Source organism: Podarcis gaigeae (genome assembly GCF_964106915.1).
Source record: "Podarcis gaigeae genome assembly, chromosome: 4".
NCBI lineage: Eukaryota > Metazoa > Chordata > Lepidosauria > Squamata > Lacertidae > Podarcis > Podarcis gaigeae.
Genome location: NC_139677.1, coordinates 68,987,152 through 69,011,189, shown reverse-complemented (window position 1 = coordinate 69,011,189; position 24,038 = coordinate 68,987,152). Strand labels below are relative to the sequence as shown.

At 40.1% G+C, this 24,038-nt stretch overlaps 1 protein-coding gene across 3 annotated transcripts in view; it reads left to right on the top strand.

The window, feature by feature from the left end:
• Positions 1-24,038, top strand: part of EPHA3 (EPH receptor A3) — a 207,389-nt gene that overhangs the window by 162,143 nt on the left and 21,208 nt on the right. For 2 of the 3 annotated variants that reach the window (XM_083736307.1, XM_083736309.1), the window contains 5 exons: positions 390-552; positions 4,708-4,810; positions 5,278-5,345; positions 10,079-10,204; positions 18,343-18,528. In XM_083736307.1, coding sequence (XP_083592433.1) covers positions 390-552; positions 4,708-4,810; positions 5,278-5,345; positions 10,079-10,204; positions 18,343-18,528 — 646 coding nt within the window. The remainder of the gene's footprint in view (positions 1-389; positions 553-4,707; positions 4,811-5,277; positions 5,346-10,078; positions 10,205-18,342; positions 18,529-24,038) is intronic. The other variant, XM_083736308.1, reaches the window with a different exon arrangement.

The following is a 24,038-nucleotide window of genomic DNA, read 5'->3' as shown; positions in this document are numbered from 1 at the left end:
TTTCTGCACCCTCATGTTCTCAATAATAATAGAGTCTATGGTTCCTTTCAAGGCAAGGAGGTGGTAGGATTGGATCGTTCTTCCCCCTCTGTCCCCTGGTTTTGGGATCTGATTTCATTGTCTCCAAAGGCATCAATCAGAAAAATAAATTTATTGTTTGTACCTTATTTCAAAATATTAATACTCTTAATACAATTCCAAGCGTGGCTATCTGTGATTATATCAGGAACAGATCTGTTTCATCATTCTGGTGCAGGAAGATAACACACATGTGAATACAATTAACACTCAGTCTAAATTCTGTTTACACAGCCAGCATGAGGTGAGAGAAAATGTCAATATACCACCCTATCTTGGGTTTTAATGTGGCCATTTCTTTTTTTCTGAAGCAGGAGCAAGAGACAAGTTACACCATTCTAAGAGCAAGAAGCACCAATGTTACCATCAGTGGCCTCAAACCAGACACCACTTATGTTTTCCAAATCAGAGCTCGGACGGCTGCAGGATATGGAACCAACAGCCGCAAGTTTGAGTTTGAAACCAGCCCGGATTGTATGTATTTGTAAAAAAATGATTTTGTCTGTTTTCCTGCACAAAATTATATGGCTGGCTAGCTTTATTCCCTCTCTAGTTCAGCAAATGTGATTCTATATTTATGATCTGCCTTTCCGGCTAACATGCCTATAAATTTTTACATTTTGTCATTATTTTAAAACATGCTATGAGAAATATACTATAAAATAATGCAGGTGGTATTCCTACTTTCTCCTGCCATATCTTATTTATGTTGCCAGAATTAAATGAATCCTGTGCTAGGCAGCAGCTCCTGCCGGGAAAGAAATTTAAAAGTTCCACAGTGTCATAATATTCTGACATTGTTGTTTAAACTTATGGACTCCTAAACTTCTGAACTCCAAAAGAACTGCAGTCACTTCAAACCACCACCACCCCGCCGACTTCCAAGTACACAGAGTTGTGCTTTCATTAACTTAACTTCAGGCAAGCTTCCCTGTTTTCCCTTGTAGGTGGGTGTTGGTTGGTTGGTTAGGAAGGGAATCGTAACTTTTCATGCAAATTACAGTCAAAGCAAAGGTTGATGCCAGTGAATTCCCATTTTGTATTATATTGCTTGGCTTTCTTCTACACTAAGCCCCAATGCATTGCTTTTCTCAAAGTGGAATTAAAATCAGGGCCAGAACTCGCCAGAATGCTGTTCCGGCACCTCTCAGGTGGGGGCTATTGCTATTGTAAGAGAATGAATTCTGTAAGAGGGTGAATTCTGGTGCCTCTTTTTCTAGAAAAATAGCACTGATTCAAATAAATGTTTCACATGGGACTTAATAAAGTGCTATATTATCTGCTAATACATGTCCCTATGGACTCTGGAAAAGAATAGAAAGTGACACAAGAGACTACAGATTGGAACATGTCCTCTCCTTTTCCATTAGCAAAGGCCTTCAGCTAGAATAGATCATAGACTCCAAATGGAAAGACTCCATCTGTACATGGAAGGACACAATTTGATGCAACCTACAATAAACTAACGGGGGACGTGGGTGGCGCTGTGGTCTAAATCACTGAGCCTGGGGCTTGCCGATTGAAAGGTCAGCAGTTTGAATCCCCGCAACTGGGTGAGTTCCCGTTGCTCGGTCCCAGCTCCTGTCAACCTAGCAGGTCGAAAGCACATCAAAGTGCAAGTAGATAAATAGGTACCACTCCGGCGGGAGGTAAACGGTGTTTCCGTGTGCTGCTCTGGTTTTGCTAAAGGTAAAGGTAAAGGTACCCCTGCCCGTACGGGCCAGTCTTGACAGACTCTGGGGTTGTGCGCCCATCTCACTTAAGAGGCCAGGGGCCAGCGCTGTCCGGAGACACTTCCGGGTCACGTGGCCAGCATGACAAAGCTGCATCTGGCGAGCCAGAGCCGCACACGGAAACGCCGTTTACCTTCCCGCTGGCAAGCGGTCCCTATTTATCTACTTGCACCCGGAGGTGCTTTCGAACTGCTAGGTTGGCAGGCGCTGGGACCGAGCAGCGGGAGCGCACCCCGCCGCAGGGATTCGAACCGCCGACCTTTCGATCGGCAAGTCCTAGGCGCTGAGGCTTTAACCCACAGTGCCACCTGCGTCCCTCTGGTTTTTGCTAGAAGTGGCTTAATCATGTTGGCCACATGACCCGGAAAAACTGTCTGTGGACAAATGTCGGTTCCTTCGGCCAGTAAAGCGAGATGAGCGCCGCAACCCCAGAGTCATTCACGACTGGACATAACTGTCAGGGGTCCTTTACCTTTTTACAATAAACTAAACTTTTCAATAGTTCATGAAACTCATTACAGTGGTACCTTGGGTTACAAACACCTCGGGTTACAAACACTTCAGGTTACAAACTCCGCTACTCCGCTAACCCGGAAGTAGTACCACAGGATGAGAACAGAAATTGTGTGGCGGCTGCACGGCAGCAGCAGGAAGCCCCATTAGCTAAAGTGGTGCTTAAGGTTAAGAACAGTTTGGGGTTAAGAACAGACCTCCGGAACAAATTAAGTTCGTAACCCGAGGTACCACTGTACAACATTACATGCTCATTATTAGTCCTTGGTACCTTTGAGATAGGTTCTCGAATTATCACATTGTTATCCTACATTCACTACTGCAGTTGGAGTGACAAATACATGCAAGAACCCCCACAAAATAGCCATTTTCTGGGGAAGTCCTGTGTACCAAAACCTTTGGCAGAGACATTACTTAACCAGAATATGTACAGTACCCTTGCTTACACTAAACATTAACAATGTCATGCTGTTGGCTTGCAGGCTTCCCATGGGCATCTCGTTGCCATTCTGAGGACAAAATGCTGTACTAGTTAGGCCTTTGGTCTGATCTTGCAGATCTCTTCATAAAAAAGCAACAACAACCAAAGCCAACTCAAGTCATCAGACCATTTAAAATGTACACAATGTAATTCTATATTTTAAAACACAAATGCTTATCTTTTGACTCCCCTAATTAACCACTGGGTCTGAGAATCACCTCCCTTGATAGCATTTATGAAAATATTTGAGTGAGTTAATATTCAACATGTCCATCTCAATTACAGTGTGCACTACCAGTCAGCAATAATATCACCATCTAGTAGTTGGTCCTGATTAATTTGTCAGACATCGGAGATTGGAGGAAGGGGGAGGAATTCCAAAGTTATAGCATAACACAGATTATACCACAGATACAGTGGCAGCAACTTTTCTGACAGACTTCTCATAAGACCTGAGTGTCTGGAGTGCTTGGAGAGTATAAGGTCTCAAAAATAAACAGAGAAAATTTAGCAGCAAGCCAAGCAATCTTGTTTGAATTTTTGAGATTTGTGAGCTTTTGAAATTCCAGCTCTTTCTGGAAAGTAGCTGAGCTCCTGATTTTAGCAAACTAATGACTTATTATGGTGACCTTCAGTCTATGGAATAAATTGTATGATGCATAGAGAATATAAAACCATTTAGGGTATGATATATGGGAATAGATGGCAAAGAAATATGTTTTGTGTTGTCTTAACTCGAACCAAGATGCATGTGGATGCCTCTGGCAAATGCACAGAATGTAGGTGATAAAAAGCTTTGCAGAACAGATGGAAGACTTGTTGTTCCTTATTATCATGATACTATTTTGGTGGATATTCTAATTGGTTACTTAAAAATCATGACTTGGATTTCTATAGTCTTATGTTTTAAGTACTTTTTTGCATAGCATTTGAAACTTTGGACTTGATCCATTGACTTTAAAACAAACATTTTAAAAGACCAAGTCCATTGATACATTAGCTCTCTATCTATGCTCTTAAGTGCAGTGTGCTATTTTACAAAACTTCCCAGTTTTGTTTATTTATTTATTAAATTTGTGTAAAAAGCAAACGGCAAAAACCCATATTTAAGGACACAGATACAAAGCTAATGTATGGTCTAGTTTGGCCCTTTAGAGGTTATTGTGATGGAGAGCTGGAATGAGACCTGAAGGAGTAGCTGATGTCAATTTTTCATTTTCCATTCATATTAGGAGCTCATTTTAAACAGAGCTGATTTAAGCCTCTTTTGTAAAAAATACATTTCAAGCCACATACTTTACTAAGGAAAATTGCACATAAAATGTTCAGCGGTTCGATCTATCATGCTTGACTTGTATACTCAAAAAAGATCCTACTTTAATTATATAATTTTATAAATCATCCTTAAAATCATCATTATCAGTGGCATGGATCCAAAAGTGTCTTGAGCAAGCAGAAATGTGCTTCTGCTTGTAGAAAAATGACTTCTTCAATTCTGCTTATTCTCCTGTCTCAATCCCACACAGTTCCAGAGAGTTCTTCATTCCTCAAAATAAGGTTTTTTAGGGTGAAGGAGACTACCATAGGGAGGAAGGGCTGAAAAAGCCATGTTGTGTGTGTGTGGAGTCATGCTACCACTTCTCTGGCTCCAACCTGATATGTTTTTACTTTTCTTAGCCTTTGCAACTTGTTCATAGACCCATAAGGGGTTTTCTTGTATTTTCAAATTGGTAAAGAGTAAATAGATATTTAGCTTAGAAATTGGGCTGCAAGTCATTTCTAAGCAATGCTGTAATGATTTCACTTATCTGCTACCTGCATTTGTCGGTGGTGATATATTTAATGTTCCGAGGGTTTTAAAACTAAAAGAAAACCTCACATTTATTTCCTTGTAACTTCCAGCTTTCTCAATCTCCAGCGAGAACAGCCAGGTTGTAATGATTGCTGTTTCGGCTGCAGTAGCAATTATTCTCCTCACCATTGTGGTTTACATCTTGATCGGGAGGTTAGTCCATCATTTCTTTTACACATTTATTTCCATCCCTTCAGTGCTGCATTTGAATGATAAGCGCTGTCAAGGAGACACCCTCCTGAACAAGAATCACCAGGATTCATCCGGAAAGCCACCCCCCCACCCCCGGTTTGTTGACCAGGAAGTCACAGCAGAGTTATAAGCCTTAATGAGGCTGCAAACAATAGCAGGCTCAGGCACTACAGAACTTGTTAAAAATAGCTATAAACACATTCTCAAGCAATTGTAAAACTAAACTGGAGGGGTCAAAAATCAACAGATTGTCTCATTAGTCAATTTCCTCAAATTCCCTCAGAACGTATCTATGCTCTGTAGGATACAGAGAATGTAAACAGTACTAAAGTTCTTAATAGGAACTTAACTGTTGTGTTCTGTTTTTTATATCCAAGCAGCGTATAAAAAGTTGGTTTTCTTATGTTTTTGCCTTTTATTGCTTGTAGATTCTGCGGGCATAGTAAATCGAAACATGGAATTGATGAGAAGAGGCTGTATTTTGGGAATGGACATTGTAAGTTTTTTTGTCGTCTCCTCCCCCCCCCCCCCCAGTACATTATGCCATTTATTGCACTCAGCAAAATTCTATGTGCTCATATGATACAGATGCAACTTTGTCTCCTTTATTTCTCTTTCCCTCACAACGCAAATACAAGGGGTTTTTTAGTGCAATTCTATATGTGCTTCCTCAGAAGAAAGTTTCACTGTGTCTTCTCTTCCTAGATGAGAAATCCCAGAAAAGAAATGTGTCTGTGATATGTGGTTTCTTTTCATATATGCAAGCAGAGCATATTAAAAATAAATCAATGTTCCTGCAGGATAGAGCAAAATCCTGAACTCTAAGAGGCTTCAAAGGTAGCCTAATCTACCTGTCTTATTCTCTCTAAATTGAAATGGCAAGCTGGCCTGCAAATGTGTTTTTCCCTGCTCCATTCCATGATGGGTGTAAAATTCATTATGTTGGAATAATCAAGGAACATGGAGGTGCTTTCTCAAATCCGTTATCCTGGTGTAGGATGCTGTAGTTTTGTGTTTCTCCGGTTAGTGTTAGACTACAACTCCCATCAGCCTCAGCCAGCATGGCCAGTGGTCAGGGATAATAGGAGAAGTTGAACAGCATTTAGAGGGACACAGGCTCCTGACCCTTGGATTGATGAAGCCATAGTGATCGGCACATTCATGCTGAACAATGGGACCAAATTCATAATATCAGTGTAGTATAAATCTGCGCCCCCTTATTGTGCAACTAGAAATGCCTCCCTCTGTGTAAAGTGCTCAAGAGGCACATTTTTGCATTCAGTTTTGCCTATTTATCAAGGTATTTTTATACCACTCTTCTCTACAGCAGCCACATGGTGGTGTGCAGCAAAATAAAAGACAACAAAACATAATACATAATAAAATAACTAAATCCATTCGACCTAAAATACCTACATAAGCATCTATATATATATATAAGCATCAGCATCACACTTAAAACTGACTTCACCTACCACACCTGTCCACCTCTGAAAGCCTGATGAAAGAGGTACAGCTTCAACAAATGCATAGCCCAAGTAAGACACATCTCAGAGTGGAGATTGTAACCACAGAGCCATCACTAAAAAGGCTTCCTACAGGGCCCCACACTTTTCATCTCATTCAGAGCAGGAACTACCAAAAAGAGCCTTACCTGCTGATCATAATGAATGATCAAGTTGATATGGAGAAAGCACCTCCTCAGGTGATTCACACAGTTTTGCAAGCAATTTTCCCCAATTTAATGCCTTTGTTCATGTTCTTTTCATTAATAGATGCTTTTTTGTATACACTTTCCCTGCAAATTTTGTGTGCTTTTGGGGTTGCAGAACTGCTTTGCAAAATTCGTGCAAATTTCAAATGATAGCTGTGTTTCAGTTCCTGTATTGTTTCAAGAAGTGCAAATTAGGTAGGATTGCATGAAAATGTGAACAGAAGCAAAGTTCTGCCTCATCCCAGCTTGGGATCACATGGAATTTGGGTGAAATGCTTGGAAGGGCCCAATTCATTTTTGGATCAAGGAATGAGAGACTTCTTATTTTCTTTTTTCTTCACATAGTCGAATCCCTATTTATTAGATGCAGATATTTTATTTACAATTTAAGTCAGAGTCAGTATTGCCAGTTTCTTTTATGCGGTTTGCATATGGTTGCTGAAATTAAAACTTCTGCCTAATTACAACTGTGTTGGAGCAATTGAATGTCAAATTGTTTTTCTCTAGAGCCTTTCCCCTTAGGAGCAAGTTGGTACTTTATTGCCAACATGCAAGCTGTGATATCCAGCTACTTAAGGCTGCACAATAACAGTTAACACACTGGGCTTCAGCTCCCCATTTAGTAATATGTGGCCCACAGCATTTTAATTAGATTATAAAACAGAAACAACCATTAAAAAAGTGTCATGGACAAGTAACAGGTCAAAAGTTGCTCTCTGAATTCTCGTTCAGTGGAATGTCACAACCACTTTTTCTAAATGAATCACAGTAGTTAAAATTCCTGTGGATTCAACCACTTCAGTTATTGTGCTTTGGCGTTCCAAACTATGTTCATGCTGCAATATGAAGGGAAAGTCTAAATATTGTTGGTTCTCTGACAATCCATCCTAGAGAGAGAGAGAGAGCTGTAGATTGTTGGGGGAGGGTTGCTATCAGTATATTTATCAAACTGGGTCTGGAAAGCTATATTGCCCTGGTGTCAGATGTGCTGTGTCTAGATTGGACTATTAAATGATGATATGAAAATATTCAGAGACAGTCCTCTTTATTATTTCTGAACATTTTCCTGGGCAAACTTCGGTCATTCAAAACAGGTCTCACAACCAAACACTGGTGACTCCTGCTTCAAATTAAATCTTCGGCTTCCTTACAGGGGGAGGCATATTTTGAAAATGTTTATGAGAAGGTGACTGTACCCAGATATATTAATTCTGGCAAGCTTCAGTGCTTCAGTTGTATACCCCATAGCTATTTACAATGTTCTATTAGTGGCATTTTGTTGAATATACAGAACTACTACTGGGCGCTCCCCCTTCCCAAAAGCTAAGCATTCATCCGAACCCCCAGTTGCTACTGGGGAAATATAAACCCAGTCACTCTTCTGGAGTCTGTTGGAGGCAAATACCAGAATGAAAATTCTCCTGGGCTCGTTTCAATAGGATAAAACAACTTCTGTGGCTATAATAAACTTTCTGCACTTCAGCCCATAGCAGATGGTTTATTTCAGCCACTTGCTTGTGAATTGCCTACGAAAAAGCCTCACCCATGAAGTGTTCCCTGCGGCCTTATTTCCAATCCTGTAATACCACTTCAAAGGAGCAGAAATGCATTTGACCTTCTCAGATCATCCCAGTTTGCCCATGTCTGGCCAAGCACTTTCTACTCCTTTGCTACCTGTAAGACAACTCATGCTGGTAAAAAAAAATAAAAATGGAAATGATGCCAGTGGCACAGAAGGAGCTGTAAAGTCCTGCAGCTTAACACGAGTACATGTGTTTATTATCTACTGCTCATGACAGAATCAACATTATATGGACTGCTCTTTAGTAATTGGTGCGAAGGAATTATTCTCCCTGCAATCTCCAGTCACCTGATAACACAAACCCTCAGGGGTCAGCATTAAAAAAAAAATCAGGAACAGAAGTCCCCACTGCTCAGAGGTTTTTAAATTGCTGGATTTCTTTTTGTTAGGGACAGGAGGGAGTCTGTAATATGCAGGCAGTATGGATGGCAGGGAACATTTACGAGACCTTTAACCTGTAGCAATATGCTACCAGTAGGGGGGTGAGTGTGTGTGTTTTAATTGCTGCTGTTGTTCAGGAAGTTTTATTGTGAGCGATAGTTTTACCAACCACGGTCTTGTACGAAACAATTTCAGCATGTCGTATTGGGCAAAACACAGCTTCACTGTTCTTCATGTGATGCTTAAATTGTGTTGGAGGCAGTTAACGCTAGAGCTTAAAGAGGGAAGCTTTCAAGATTTGATTACGCTCTTGCAGCAATTGTGTTGGTAGGTAAAGTGAAAGCAGGAGAAAAGAACCCTGCTGAACCAGACCAAAGATCAGCCAGTCCAGCAACTTCTTTCCAACAGTGGCCAACTAGGTGCTACTAGTCACAATGGCTATAGAACTACCTCTGGGGTCAGAAGTGCCATGCCTCTGAATACTCGTCATTAGGAAACACCAGGGATGTTATTTCGCTCATGTTCTGCTTGTGGACATCCCAGAGGTATCTAGTTGGCCTGAAGGAAAGAGGATGCTGGACTAGATTGAGATTTGCTCCGATACAGCAGGACTCTTTTTATGTACCTATATGCTTTCAGGAAGTGTACAAGAATTGTATGAATGCCTTATCCTGTTCTTCATCCCTTAGCAATTTATACTCAGTGGTACATTGCTTCTGAACCTGGATGTTCCATTCATTTACCATGCTTAATACCTTCTGTTAAATCATTCCTCTACAAATTTATCTGATATCCCTTAAAAGTCACCTTTTATAAAATGTTATTACCACATCTTATGATAATGAATTGCATAGATTTTATGCATTGCATGGAAGAAGTGCTATTTGGTCCGTCATGAATCTACTGACAATCAATGTCAATGGTTGATGCTGATTTCTAGTACAGTGGTACCTCAGTTTAAGAACAGCCCTGTTTACGAACTATTCAGTTTATGAACTCTGCAAAACCGGAAGTAGTGTCCCGGTTTGCAAACTTCACCTTGGTCGAAGAAGTGAAGCTGAACAGTGGAAGGGGACCAGTGGTGAGAGGCCCCATTAGGGAAAGCGTGTCTCAGTTTAAGAACGGTTTCGGTTTAAGAACACACTTCCAGAACAGATTAAGTTTGTAAACCAAGGTACTACTGTATAAGGAGAAGAAAAAGCCGTACTGATTTCCTTTACTTCTGTTATATAGCCTCTTAGGGCCAAAGATCCATGATCAGATTTGCTGACATTTCTATTTTCAGTTAACAGCAGCTGTACAGTGGGGTGGGATTATTTGGAACACTGGGAGATTGGGAGGAAAATTAGCATGATTATTACTTCTCCCTGCAATTTGGCTGATACTTACACAGGGTGAGATGTACTACAATTGGCTCCCAAAATGTCAGTGGCCTAAGAATCTTGCACTTTTTGCTTTCATGATTACAGTGGATACTTTGCAATTAGGGGTTTTGTGTGTTGATTATTATTACTGAACATATACTTCTCTCTCTGAATTTCTTTTTAAACAGTAAAGCTCCCAGGCCTTAGAACTTATGTGGACCCACATACATATGAAGATCCTACTCAAGCTGTTCATGAATTTGCCAAAGAGCTAGATTCTGCTAGCATAGCCATCGACAAAGTTGTTGGGGCAGGTAAGGATTCTTACAGTGTCCTCTCTCGTGAGAATAACTGTGCCATTTCAGTCTGCCTAATACAGCTGGACCATTCAGATGCAGGCAAGTTGGTGGATAAAACTTTCTGTGCAGATGCAAAGGAAATAATTGTTTGAAGGTTTCTGCATTTGTATTCTGAATTTTTCACAACCGTCATGACTGACAGATCCAGCTGCTTCTTCTGCACGGAAAATGTTTACCAGCCTTTCTTTTGCCCTTTGTTCTTAATATTGCTGCCCATAAAAGGTTTGATGTTGAAGATTTGTTGGTCTACCAGAATCTGAGCTAAAACCTCAGACTTTTATTTCATATAGGTTATCAAACAGCCATCAGACTGCAGTGACCTTTGTTCAGTGGATTGATTTTTGAACATCACCATTTGGAGTTACTCATTTAAGAGCAAACTGCTTCTTGACATATTATTAATCACCAGAGCTATAAAGATACCCCTGAATGCAAGCTTGTTGCAAACGCACCGGTTTCCACAAAACCAGTGTATGCAGGATCTTTGCACAGCAGGAGAGGTTTGTGAATTGTATCCAAATGCCTCAGTGCTTCAAACATTTAGCAATCAGAGACATTACTGAAGAATAAGTACAGAATGAAAACATTCCAGAAGACTAGGAGTTGTTGCAAAAACAGCAGTTATTTGCCTCTTAAAGGCTTTCAAACTTATTTTGGCAGAATAGTGCTTTTGTACTTACTTACTTATTTACTTCATTTATTTTTCCCATAGCCCACACCTCTGTCCAAAGAGCTTAGAGGGGCTTACATGTGGTTCCCAGACAGTATAATAGTAGAATACCTGCTTAGCTTCAGCTGAAGAACTGAATCACACACCTCCAGGCTGTGCGCATAGACTCACATGTATTTGTGTGCATGTAGTTGCAGAAGGAGACAATCTGTCTTACAACATATAATGTAGAGGAAGGCCTTACCACACATTACTCCATGAGTTAAAGTGAACAATTGCTCTGACTGCAATGGGTTCAGATAATCATTTTCCACCAAGAATACCTAAAGCTAAGCCTTTGTTAGCCCTTGCCCCAAATGAGGCCGGAAACCAAAACTCTCAGGACACTGAAATGCAAAAGCAGTCAAAGGGATGAGAAGGCATTGCTTCCCTGGCTTCCCAACAAAGAGCTTGCAGCAATGAGAATTTTGGTGGTGGTGCAGGTGCAGCAGCAGAGCTAACCCAAAATTTCCATGGTTGTGCTTGCACTAGTGACCACCAAGAGGTCACTAGTCTCCCTCTTGGTTCCTTGCAGTGACTCTGTGTTGGGAAGCCAGTAAGCAATGTCCACCCTACCAGTCACTACTACTGAAATGTTGAGCTGCTTCTGCTCTTGTGCTGCCATTTAAGCATACAGTTCATGACCTTTTGCCATAAACTGGCCTGAAACTGTAGGAGAGCTTTGCTGTCAGATTCAAGAACTTGCAAGTGCATGAGCTCTTTATGTTTTGTACTCCTCAATTGGCTGGCAGTCTTGCCCAAATCAATATGAAAACTAAGGTGATGCTGGTGAATTTAGGGATGGAAGAGAAATTTGATTCAGTTTCCATTTAAAGGCAAATCTATCAAATTCACATTCTCTGAAGTATTATGAAAACTCAAACACAGGCATCCTTTGACATTCACACATATCCTTATTTTGTGATGCAGTTCTCCAACCAACTAGCTGTTAACAAAAATTTGTATATTAGGAGAAAACGCACGTTAAAGTGAATATATTAGTGAGAACAACATTTGAAAATTACTTGCAAAAATGTGTACATTAGTGCACACAAATGTGTTTATCAGGAAAGTTTCACAACAAAATGCGGGAGGGGAGGGTGTTATTCTTTTAAACTGTAAATTGCTGCAGAAATGTGGAGAATGTGGAGTTTAAGATTGGAAAAATGAGAAGCCAAGAGAACAAAACTTAGCAGATCCTTCCATCTCTCCCGGTGATGCTTTATTTGCTCAAGCCTGAGATCATAGGCATTCCCACAGTTAGAGGCAAACTCTAAACTCAAATAACTACACCAAATCAACAGTGAGCCACCAAAGCAGCACACAGACCTAGGAAGGAATAACAAACAAACAGTCCAGAAAAATGGAGTTAACTCTTTAGTTTACATTTCTTTAATATCACGAAAGAATAAATAATTGTCAAAAAAAAAATATGCGTACCATGAAAGATGCGTAAGGTTTTTTTTTGTATTTTAAAACAGCTAACAGGAATCAATGTACTTTGTTAAATATTATGGAAGGGGGAGAGAGAAAAGTCAAATCATGTTACAGAATTATGGTGATTTATTTTTTCATTTTGCCCCACAAGAGTGCAGTGTTCTCCATCGTGTTAAATCCAGGCTAGCAGTGGCATATGTGTTACGGCCATGGTTGTTTTTAACTAGAAAAGAGATTGATAACATATTTGTAAGACTGCTGGTAGTTTCCCCGGAATGTCTTGTTCTTGCTGATAAAGTTCACAGGTATAGTGTAGACTCCTTAGTTCAGACTATTTTCTGCAAGAGATTCTTGTCCGATACTCAAAGAATCTCTTCTAACGATCCTCGTCAATTCCATCTGCCTCTGCTAACTAGTACCACTTCTCAGGGTCCTGATAAGGGTTACAACAGCTGTTTGTAATTCTTAGCAGTTAATTATACAGCAGTAAATGCTAAAACCATTTCATCCTAAAAGCTTTAAAATGTTTTTAAAGCATTTAAAATGAATTAAAATGATACTTTAATGAGTGCTTAACAATGGGTGCTATGGGTCATTTTTACAACTGACAATCAAATCAGCAAAGTAAACTGCTGTGCAATCTCTAATTAAAATGAGGACAGACATACCTTGTAATCTGTGTTTATACGGTTTGGATTTACAACAGGGATTCCATTTCCCCCACTCCAAGGCATTCCACTCCCTAGTGCTCAAGACATGAAAAGGTGCTTTTAAAGTGTTTTATGGTTCAGGTGCTTTTCAAAGTAACCCTATGAACGCAAACCATGGAAACGTGAGAGGGCATACAAAGCGTTTCCACCACTGTTTTAAAGGACACCATAGCACTGGAAAATACATTTTATTTCAAGTGCCTAATTTCCATCCATTATTTCTGATTTTTAATCTGGAATGTTGTACACGGAGTTCGCTGCATTATGCACTTTTAGAACCTAGGAGGCAGAGCTTTTGTTTTTCTAAATCAAATTCTTAATGTGTGTCTGCCCTTGTTGTCAAAGAGAGAGTTGGGAGTTGCCAAGCAAGGCATGCGTATCTCGCTCTGCTCCTCCTCCAATTCCAGTTTCCTTTCTATACATGTTTATCGGGACAGGAAGTTGCATGATTTAATTTATCCACAGGATACTCAACACACACTGTTTATCACTTGCCTTTTTGCTTTCACCTGCTCCTTTATTTTGAATCTTGGTCCGCATTGTAAGGTGAATGTTGCTCCTCTGACTTTTTCTTAAAGAGCCTGTACTCAGAGCCTGACTTCGTGTGTTTGCACTTCTTTGTGCACCTAATAGTGAACATGTGGGCAGAGGTGGCAACGGGGTCTGCCTCCCACCATCTGTCCACTGAAATGCATGTCTGCAATGTGCACTTGAGTCAGAAGAGCAAAGCAATGCCTTAAAGTTATTGTAAAAACCTGGACTGATCTGTGTAAACGTGCTCCTTACTATTACTGTACAGTCATGCCTTGGAAGTCGAACACAATCCGTTCCGGAGGTCCGTTTGACTTCCAAAACATTTGGAAAGCAAGGTGTGGCTTCTGATTGGCTGCAGGCCAATTGGAAGCAGCGGAAACCCCATCGGATGTTCAGCTTCCAAAAGTAGTTCACAAACCGGAACAGTCACTTCTGAGTTTGCGATGTTTGGGAGCCAAAACGTTTGGGAACTAAGCTGTTCAACTTCCAAGGTATGACTGTACTGTCTTTTCATTCATCATCAAGCCTTATCAGTTCCATATAAGTGAACATCAGGCTTCCTGTGGCTTATGAATACCATGGGACTAACTCTATTGTGAGGATAAAAGGACGAGAAGAAAGAAATGCATTATGTTGCCCTGAGCTTATTGGAGGATATACAGAACGAAATACGCCTCAGCTGTCCCAATTTAAGTGGGAGACCCTGTTTTTAGAGGCTGTGCTCTCACACAAGACACCTGGCTCCTGTAAGGTCGCGTCCCCAAAAGATGCATGTTTGGGGGGCTGTGCTGTCACATGAGTCACTTGACTCACGTAGGAGTGCAGCCCCGAAAGATGAGCATCCGGGTTTTATTCTGGTGCATGTTGGAGCTTATGGAATATAGCTATAAATATAGATATGAGTTTAAACAATGTATTTTAAAGGACAAACGTTGATTAAATAGATGGATATGTGTCAGATAGACTTGGAAGCACAAGTGTGTTCAGGTTGACCTAAACAAGGGCTGGTTGTTTACCTAACTATTTTAAATGATAGACCAAGTCTACTTAGTTATTATTCTATTGGGGTGTCAGTGTTTAAGCTTTTATTTGTATTAACAGAAAACAATGGAAATATTTAGAAAGTTAACTTCCATTAATTTTTCAAAATTTTATGTTAATCAAAAGAATTCACTCACATCATTTAACAGGCTACTTGCTTCATTTTTTTTTCTATATTTGGAAAATCTCTTGGCCTAGGTTCTTAAAACTGAATGATAGTCCACTAGGAGTCATAATTTGGCATGATGTGTTTGGTGCCTTGTATCATCTGTGGGGCACTGCCTTCTTCTTGAATTAGCATGTCCTGTAAAATATCATCTTATGCTTATACAGTAATACCTTGACTCCCAAACGCCTTGGGAGTCGAATGTTTCGGCTCCCAAATGATTGAAAACCGGAAGTGCGTGTTTCAGTTTTCAAACATTCTTTTGGAAACCGAACGTCCAGCAGGACTTCTGCAGCTTCTGATTGGCTGCAGGAGCTTCCTGCAGCCAATCAGAAGCCATGCTTTGGAAGTTGAACATTTCAGAAGTCGAACGGACTTCCGGAGCAAATTATGTTCAACTTCCGAGGTACGACTGTATAGTCCTTTAAATAGCTAGTCCTAACCAATCCTTCCTTGAATACTGTTCTGAATTAAGGCTTAACAGTCTGAGCTCCAGAGCTATCGAGCCTAGCAGGGATGAATTACCTGGCTCTCATTAATGAGGGCTTCAGCACAAAATGTTTAAGCTTACATGAGACATTCGTCTTATCTGAATAGGAAATGGAATGTCATGGAGGGCCCTGTGCAGAGCAGAGTTATGATTTAGAGCATACCTAACTAAGAGGAGGAAACAATTGCATCTACAACTCATCTGTTTGCAAATTCTCAACAAAATGCAATTGATTGAGGCAGCAAGTGCCTAAATTAATAGAAATGTCCAGTGTCCCGAGTAGATTTAAATCATGTAAAGCTGTTCCAGTAATATCTATCTGTATCCTTCTATTTCCAGACAGTCCAAATTGAAAACAAAGTTCAACCCCTGCTGTGCATGTGATTTGAAATGAAATTAAAGCCTTGTGGGTTTTTTTCTCAAGGAAATCCATTGTAAGCTATCAGAAGTGAACAACGTGCCTGTTTGAATGGTTGAGTAATAGTAATAATAATAATAATAATAATAATAATAATAATAATAATAATAATTAATTACAATTATTACATCTTGTTATAGAACGTACTATGCCCAAGGCAGCAATAAAATACAGATGATTTTCTTTTGTCACCTAACTTCACAACAGCTTGGTAGTACCATAATTCTCATTCACAAATGAAGACCTGAGCTTGACAGAGAGCAGGCTGCATCAGATTATACACTTACCTGATCACAAACCTTTCCTGCCATTCATCTGGTGCATTTTCCCACCTCTGATGCCCCTGACAGCCATGTGTGAGCATGCCATCCCAGTTGTGTGTACATGTATAAAATCCAATGCACTATGCCCAGATCACGTCAATCTCCAGATTTTGTATGGCATATCAGTTACTAAGTTCAAGCTTAAGTGGCTTGTGTTTTAAACATGTATGTCATATTCAAATGAGATGTCTGAGACAACTGGAGGTGTAAAAGGCATGCCAGATAGGCAGAAATGTAAGGCTCTCACTCCCGCACAGCACAACTGACTAAATGTATTATTATTATTATTATTATTATTATTATTATTATTATTATTATTAATTATTATTATTATTCTATCCAAATCAGCAATTTCCCCAGCTCTTGGCTGAGATCTCCCAACATTCAATCAACTGAACAACGCTGGGTTTATTTCTGCTCTTCTTCCTCCATATCTTAATCTTGCTAGGTTTTCTCAACGCACATGTTTTACTATGAACACGGCATACTGACTTATTTTAGGACTCCATTAATCCCTCTTCACCTAATTATAGCTTGAATTGCTTACACAATTGGAGTATGTAGGGTTTGAATTCATCAACCATTTGGTAAGAGGACCTGAACATCAAGGCATCGAGGTACCACTGTATAGCTTGGAGCATGTTGTTATTATTCAGGGCAATCTATATTCTACACACGCTGCAAAACAGCATAGGGGGAATGTAACAAAAACACAACATTTCTCCCTGAAAATCAGACTATATGTACATACACCCACCCACCTGCCACTGGACACTTCTGACTGTGTTCTCAGGCAAAGAATTCATAGATAGGTTTAATAGCCGCATTTGCTCAAATGATAAATAAAAATTCCTCTGGCTGTCACACAATGTAGGTGTAAGAGATCAGCAGCTTATAGCTGTTATGACCATTAAGATACATAGGGAGAGAAAGAAAGGAGAGAGAAAGCTAAAGAAAATACAGCATCAAGCCTCCACAAGATTTATTGCAAAGTGGGTTTTTTGCCCCTCTGGTGTCATGCTTTGATTTTCTGCTCTCATGGTGTCCTAACAGTATCGACCTAATGCTAATATTTGAATAGAACTGCTGTTTGCCTTGAGTAAAGCATGCTGGCAGATGTGGATTCTTGTAGAGGTCAGATTTTTATTCATCAGAATCCTTGTTACAGCCTCTATAGCTTCTTGAATGCATGTTTGGATCTCTAAATAGTCAGTTTAAAAAAAAATCCCCAAAAGCTCATTTTCAAGCTGAATGGCCCTTTTTGACCTACAACGAATCAAAAAGAAAATATAATGCAATGCAGTGTATGCTAGGCTCTTCTATACCACTTTAATGCCAGCCCATGTTATCGCTTCTTAGCAATGTCAGCAGTAGGCTATAGCGGAGATGCTGGCTTTTGAAGACAATTGTTAAAATTCTATGTGAATTTGTCAAGATGAAAAGTTGTCACACTGTCACATGGCCTGTGTTCTTCTTGACCTATGTGCCTAAATTAGTCACATATAGCTATTTACAGCATATAGTACAACAGAAATCTCATCTGTTGCTGTCCAGGGATGTAGCGATGGGTGAAGAATTACTGGTCTTTGGCTGTAGATTTTGTTCCTATATAGAAAGCACAGCACTGACTGAATTGTAACTAAACTATGGAAGCACTGGCTGCTTTTTATTTGGGGGATGGAATGGTTTCACTTCCTTGAGTTGTTGGCCAAGATTGTGAGGTCTTTATCAAATATTCCTAACCTGGAATTAAGACAAGTTGTGCCATAGGACAAAGTGTCTATTGCTTCATCTATTGCATAATGTCATTTGTCACTTGGCATAATCATTGTGAAATGAAACTGTCACAAAACTTTTGCAAAATGACTGTACTATGAGAACTGTGTGAAAATTCTGTTTTTGCTGAAGAACATTACTGTAAGGCAGTTTAGTTGTCAGTGCCATAGTTTTGAAGAATCGGAACTGAACAATGTGAAACGGTCAAGCTCATTCCGGAAAAGTCTTGCTAAAGTTGCCTTGTTGTTGAAACAGTCTCTGGGCGATTATCTTAAGGCAAATGAGGCCAACACACTACTGAAGTAAAGACGGTTTCACTCTTGTTAGTGCTTGGAGGAGTGACTGGATGGGAACCACATGTTATGGGATCCATGACGGTAAAAATGTCAGTTTTTCAGTGCCAATTAAAGTGCAGTTTTCTAAGTTAGTTTTGTCGTGAGCTATGAAATGAAAAAAAGTGTTTCCCTTATATTTTGCTTTTATTGACAGGCGAGTTTGGAGAAGTATGCAGCGGTCGTCTAAAACTTCCTTCTAAAAAAGAAATCTCAGTGGCAATCAAAACTCTGAAGGTTGGTTACACGGATAAGCAGAGAAGAGATTTTCTTGGAGAGGCAAGCATCATGGGACAGTTTGATCACCCCAACATCATCCGATTAGAAGGAGTTGTCACTAAAAGTAAGAATTGTTGTCTACTATAGGAATTGGGAATCTCAGGCAAAGTGTTGCCATTCAGCCCTCTCTTTCTATCTGGCTCATGGGAATCTCCCGAGGTCATGACACACACACACCCAACTTAATCTTGCTTCCACCAGACCACCCCTCTCACCAGCCCTGCTGTGCCTGCTCCTGGCATAAATGTGTCCTCGAATTGTTTTAATGCTTCTTGCTTGCCTGGACAAAGGATAGAAAGACATGTATAACTTTTGTGCGCTAGAATATGCAAAGGAAATAACCATACCCACTGCTTTGCCAATATTTGCCTCTGGCCATGCCTATCCCAAAGGCTCTGCACAAGGCAATGTGGCCCACATGCTGAAAAGGGCAACCTACTCCTAGTCTAAACAGATGTAATTGAGAATGAATCAATTGAGTTTCTGTATTTGAAGAAAATGCTTTGGGTGATATGAAGTAGGAAGAAACTTGTAGAAATACTGAAAGTCGGCTTGTGTATGTTGTAGCATATTGCAGATAGTGTATAGAAAACTGTATGGAAGACTCTTAAAGCCCTCCTCCCGTGACTGTCATGGAAAGGGTTTGCCTTAATATGCCTCAAAAGAAGTTGATCTTTGAATCAAGTGGTGGAAAATCACATTCATAAGCTGCAAATGTCATCTGTCTGTGGCCAATGACTTTTCATTAAAAGTCTCAGAAACTGCTCATCTGATTTGCACCCACAGGGAGTAATTCGAAAATCCATGGTCTGTAGGCAAGGTATGAAAGGTTTATGAGAAATGTAGTTCCTAAGATATCCAGAATTCTCTTAGCTGCCTAGTCCTAGGTAGGGGTGGGCGATAAATTGATATTTTGACTCTTACCAGGATGAACTCCAGACCGCAATAAAGGTTTCATATTTTTTCACCCTGTAATATATCGAGAATGCACTGCCCAGCTGGCCTTACAGACCTTTGCACTTACAGTAATTCTTCTGGTTACAAACCATCCTCCTTGCAAATGCTTTGGGTTACGAGCTTTGCTAACCTGGAAGTAGGTCTCCTGGTTGCGAACTTTGCCCTGGGTTATGAGCAAAAATTTTGCACTGGAGGCATGCAGCAGGAGGCCCCATTAGTGAAAGCATGCCTCAGGATAAAAGCGGTTTCCGGTTATAAACAAACCTCTGGAAAGAATTAAGTTCATAACCAGAGGTACCACTGTACTGCAAAGTAAATGGCCATTTCCTGCCTGTCCTATTTGCAAGGCATAAGCCCCTGCTACCTCTCAGCTGAAGTTGCAGACTAAAGGACTTTGCATTAAAAGCTGCTTTCTGCCTGCACAATCTGCAAGGCCCTCATGGAGGCAGCATGTTTTCTCCTGCTCTGGTGGGGGCAGGACCTGAATGAATGGCTTCAAGCGACAAGCAAGGACTAAACAACAGAAAGAAATTTCTGACAGCAAGAGCTGTTTTGACAGTGGAAAGGACACCCTTGGTAGGTGTACACTCTCCTTCCTTGGAGGAGAAGCAGAGGATGGATGACTGTCTGTAACCTAGTTTTCAGGAACCATGTGGCACCTAGATTGTCTACCTGACTTTCTAACAAGGTGTTACCATGGGTATATAAAGCCCTTAACAGAACAGTAATATATTCTCCAGAAATTTTTAATAGTTTAGTTTTCATTTAATTATATACATCAAATTTAGATTTTTCTTTAAAAAAAACATTTCCCCAGATTATTATAAGCTCCAGCCTTATTTAAGACATATATCGAGATACTGCAATGTTTAGCTGGCGATATATCATGATAATACCAGATATCACCCAGTCCTAGGCAGTCTAGTCCCTATGTGACCTCCCTTCTTTTGGCCACTGCCAGCCAAAGAGAACTTAACACTATGCTGCTAGACAGTATTGATAATCCTTGAGCTGTGAATGTTTTAGTCTTACTTATAGGATGCTTATAAGTCATAATAATTCATAAATACCAAGGCAGTTACTTAATGTAGAAGCAGTATTTTACATCTTAAGGGGCTTCACAACCGTCTTTAAACTTCTGGAATAGTTAAATATATACTACAGGAACCCATAGTCTTGCATTCTCTTATAGTTTTGGAGAATTCTGTGAGCTATACACCCTCCTGTGGTGATAATGATGATAATGCTTTACAGTTGTCATTCAAGATTAGAAAATACCGGGATCTGTGCTGAGAGTGATTGCTCTTAAACAGCTGCAGGCATTCTGGCTGCGCTTACAAAACCATACTGCACATTACCTCATGGTGTCAGCATCTGGCAGATATTTGGATAGCCACAATTAGGCAGCAAAAAACCACGTGGCAATAATTGGTCCGTGTAAAAGCTTAATTTCATTATTTATTGCATGGTATTTCATATGTATTTTAGGAGTCATAAGAACAGTACAAAGTGGGCAAATATTAGTTCCTGCCTTGCAAATGGCCAAGAATAGCATTGATAAATTGATTAGCATAAAATCGAATCCCGTATAGATATTGCTATCACAATGTAGATGACAATTTCATTTAAAAAAAAAGAAATAAAAGGGGAAATTCAAAAGTTTTAAAAACTTTTTATGTTTACCCTATCCAAATTGGATGTTTACACTAGATATGCTAAGAACATCATTGCTTAGTCTGGAATGCATTAAACATCAGGAAGAACTTTCTGGCAATAAGAGTTGTTCGACAGTAGAACAGACTTCCTCGGGAAGTTGTGGACACTCATTCCTTGGAGGTTTTTAAGCAGAGGTTGGAGGGCCATCTGTCATGGATGCTTAAGCTGAGATTCCTGAATTGCAGGGGATGGGACCAGATGACCTTCAGATTCTCTTCCAACTTGACGATTCTATAATTCTATTATTTCTGATGAATGCAAGAAGTGGGACCTTTACCTTTTCATTCTTTACCTGTTCATTGTCATGCTCTATCAACACTGTGCTAGGGAGTTGAGGAAAGAAGGGGGGAATTAAAAGGAAACAAACTGTAGAAAAGGTCACACAAGGCTCAATAACAGAATAAACTATGTATTCTTGGGGTAAAGGGGCTGAGCGGAAGGGCAAAAATGTTCCGTAGGGAGGACCAACCAAAGCATGCGAAGGTAATAGTGGTTTGGAGGTCATAGAAAAGATGGGTGGTGAAGAACAATGGAAGAAGCTGCGCCTAGTGCAACCACTTAGTAAGAAAACAAATAAGACATTCATCAGAAATCATAGAGCTTATATATGTAGCTTAGTGTTGTAGAGCCCTTCAGGATCTTGTGTCAGGGATCGTGCTGAGGAGGGCTGCACTGAAGAGGAATGGTGGGAGCCACCTCCTCCCCCTTCTGCTCCTGAATCTTCCCAGGATTTGGAACAGTGGTTTGCAGAGGGGCATAGTTCGGAAGGCAGAAGCTGGGAAATACTCGATGGGGAACAGCTAGGAGAAGAAACACTGGAAGAGAGAGGTTAGCAGATTCATGGTCTTTGGACAGCATTCCTCCAGCGCTTTCCCCAAGGTTGAGAAGAATTCCCCTTGTTTGATCTGCTCATTTACGGCCACAGGAGAGGAAGCCGATTCCCCAAAGCCTGACATCTTGTAGGGCATGTCAGATGCAGGAGGCAGCTGCAGCATCCCTGACAAACCCAATCTGCTTAAATACCTCGACTGAAGGAGTGCCCACCACCTCCCAAGGCAGACTGTTCCACTGACACTTCCATGCTTTGTTCTAGTCCTGCCTTCTGGAGAAGCAGAGAAGAGATCTGCTCCATCTTCTACATGGCAGTCCTTCAGATATTGGAAGAATGTATTGATTTTGAAGCATGACTTTGGCTTTTATGAGAGGCATTGGAATGGAACTTGGGGTAGAAAAGCCACTCCAAAATTATAAGTAGGAAGAGATCCTGGGTGTTAAGTAACCAAAACAGCAGTCCACAGCCATGATGAAATAAAATCAATAGATTTCTGGTTTGGGTGTTGTCCCAGGAACTTATTTTTTTTAAAAAAAACTCTCTGGGCACGTTAACCTATAATGCCACATCAGTTTTTCCTGGTACCTCAACACATTACATTGAGTGGAACAACAAGACCCACAACCCACAGGTAAAATCAAGTTGATTTTCTTGGGATATTTCTTGTCCCAGGAGCTTTTTGTTGACAGAAAGAACTGTAAATGGTAAGTGACTCAAATTTGTGGTCATTGTTTACTACCTTGTGGGTAACAATGCTTAACAGAGGAATAATAATAATAATAATTCTGTGCAAATTTTGCAATGAAAAATGCTGTGGTTGTGTAATTTGCCCCCAAAGGTCTGAGTTAGGACTAGATTTCCCCCTCAATCAAAGTGATTTTTCACTTGGACTTTTTGCAAACATTCTATTATTCATAGTGTCATTTCTTCAGCAGTTAGAACGTTTATGAGCACCCCATGACATCATGGCAGGCCAGCTAATCACTACCCGATGCTTCACTACCACAAAAGGCCTTAGCACATTACAATTCAGAGTTGTTTAGAATATATATCAGCTAAGACATATAACACAAGACATTATTGAGGGGAAATGTTTTTGGCCATTGCTGACATTATTACTATAAATGTTCTTGCTGCTTTCAAGAAGGTAAATCAGATACATGTTTTGCATTATTACTAAGATGGCAAATACTTAATAAATTATTTCTTCCTGCATCGATATGGTACAATGATAAATTCTCCAGTGCTTTTGAATTTTACTGGCAATTATGTAGAGCTTAAAGGTAAGCTGGACATAGTTCAAGAAAATAGTTCAAGTTTGTATATTATCCATGGGTGTTCTTTTTGAAAGGAGTCTGCCAAGCATACCTTCCAAAATATATAAAGCACATGATAAATAGGCATTGGGACTGTTACATGGCAAACCCAATTTTGATGGATGGCCCTTAGAAAGGAACTGACTGTTCATGCTGATAGGTTCATATGGACTAATTCTTGACCTCTTGCATGGCAAATGTCTGTAAGGAACCCTACTTGAACCCAGAGGCACACATTCACTGTTTAGGGACAGTGTCTCTTATTACTCACTAGAGATGCGATAAGGTGTATGGGTGAAATAAGACCTCCGACCATTCTTCCAGCACTGAATTATTCCCCTGTAACATATTTGTTTCTGTGCTGAACTTTCCTTCCACACTGGTCTCTAGGGTGTCCTATAGGCAGCAGCCCTAATAGCCAGCACACATGTTCTCCTTAGTTTACTAATAATTTACAGCAATTTGTAGCAGTTTAGTATAATAAATTTTAGAAACACTGTTGACACAAGTTGTTATCATGTAAATGGCTGCATTTTGATAAATTAACACATAATGTTTCTTTTTTTAAAAAAATACGTAGGTTTTCTTTGGAGCATATGTTTCGGATTGCACATACATTTCCAGCTCAGTGTTAGTGAGAATTTCTCTTCAGAACAGGATAAATAAGGCAGGAAATGTACGTCTAATGATTTGAAAGGCTTTTGCTTCTTTCCTAATTTTAGACTACTGGCACATTATCAATATGGAAACATT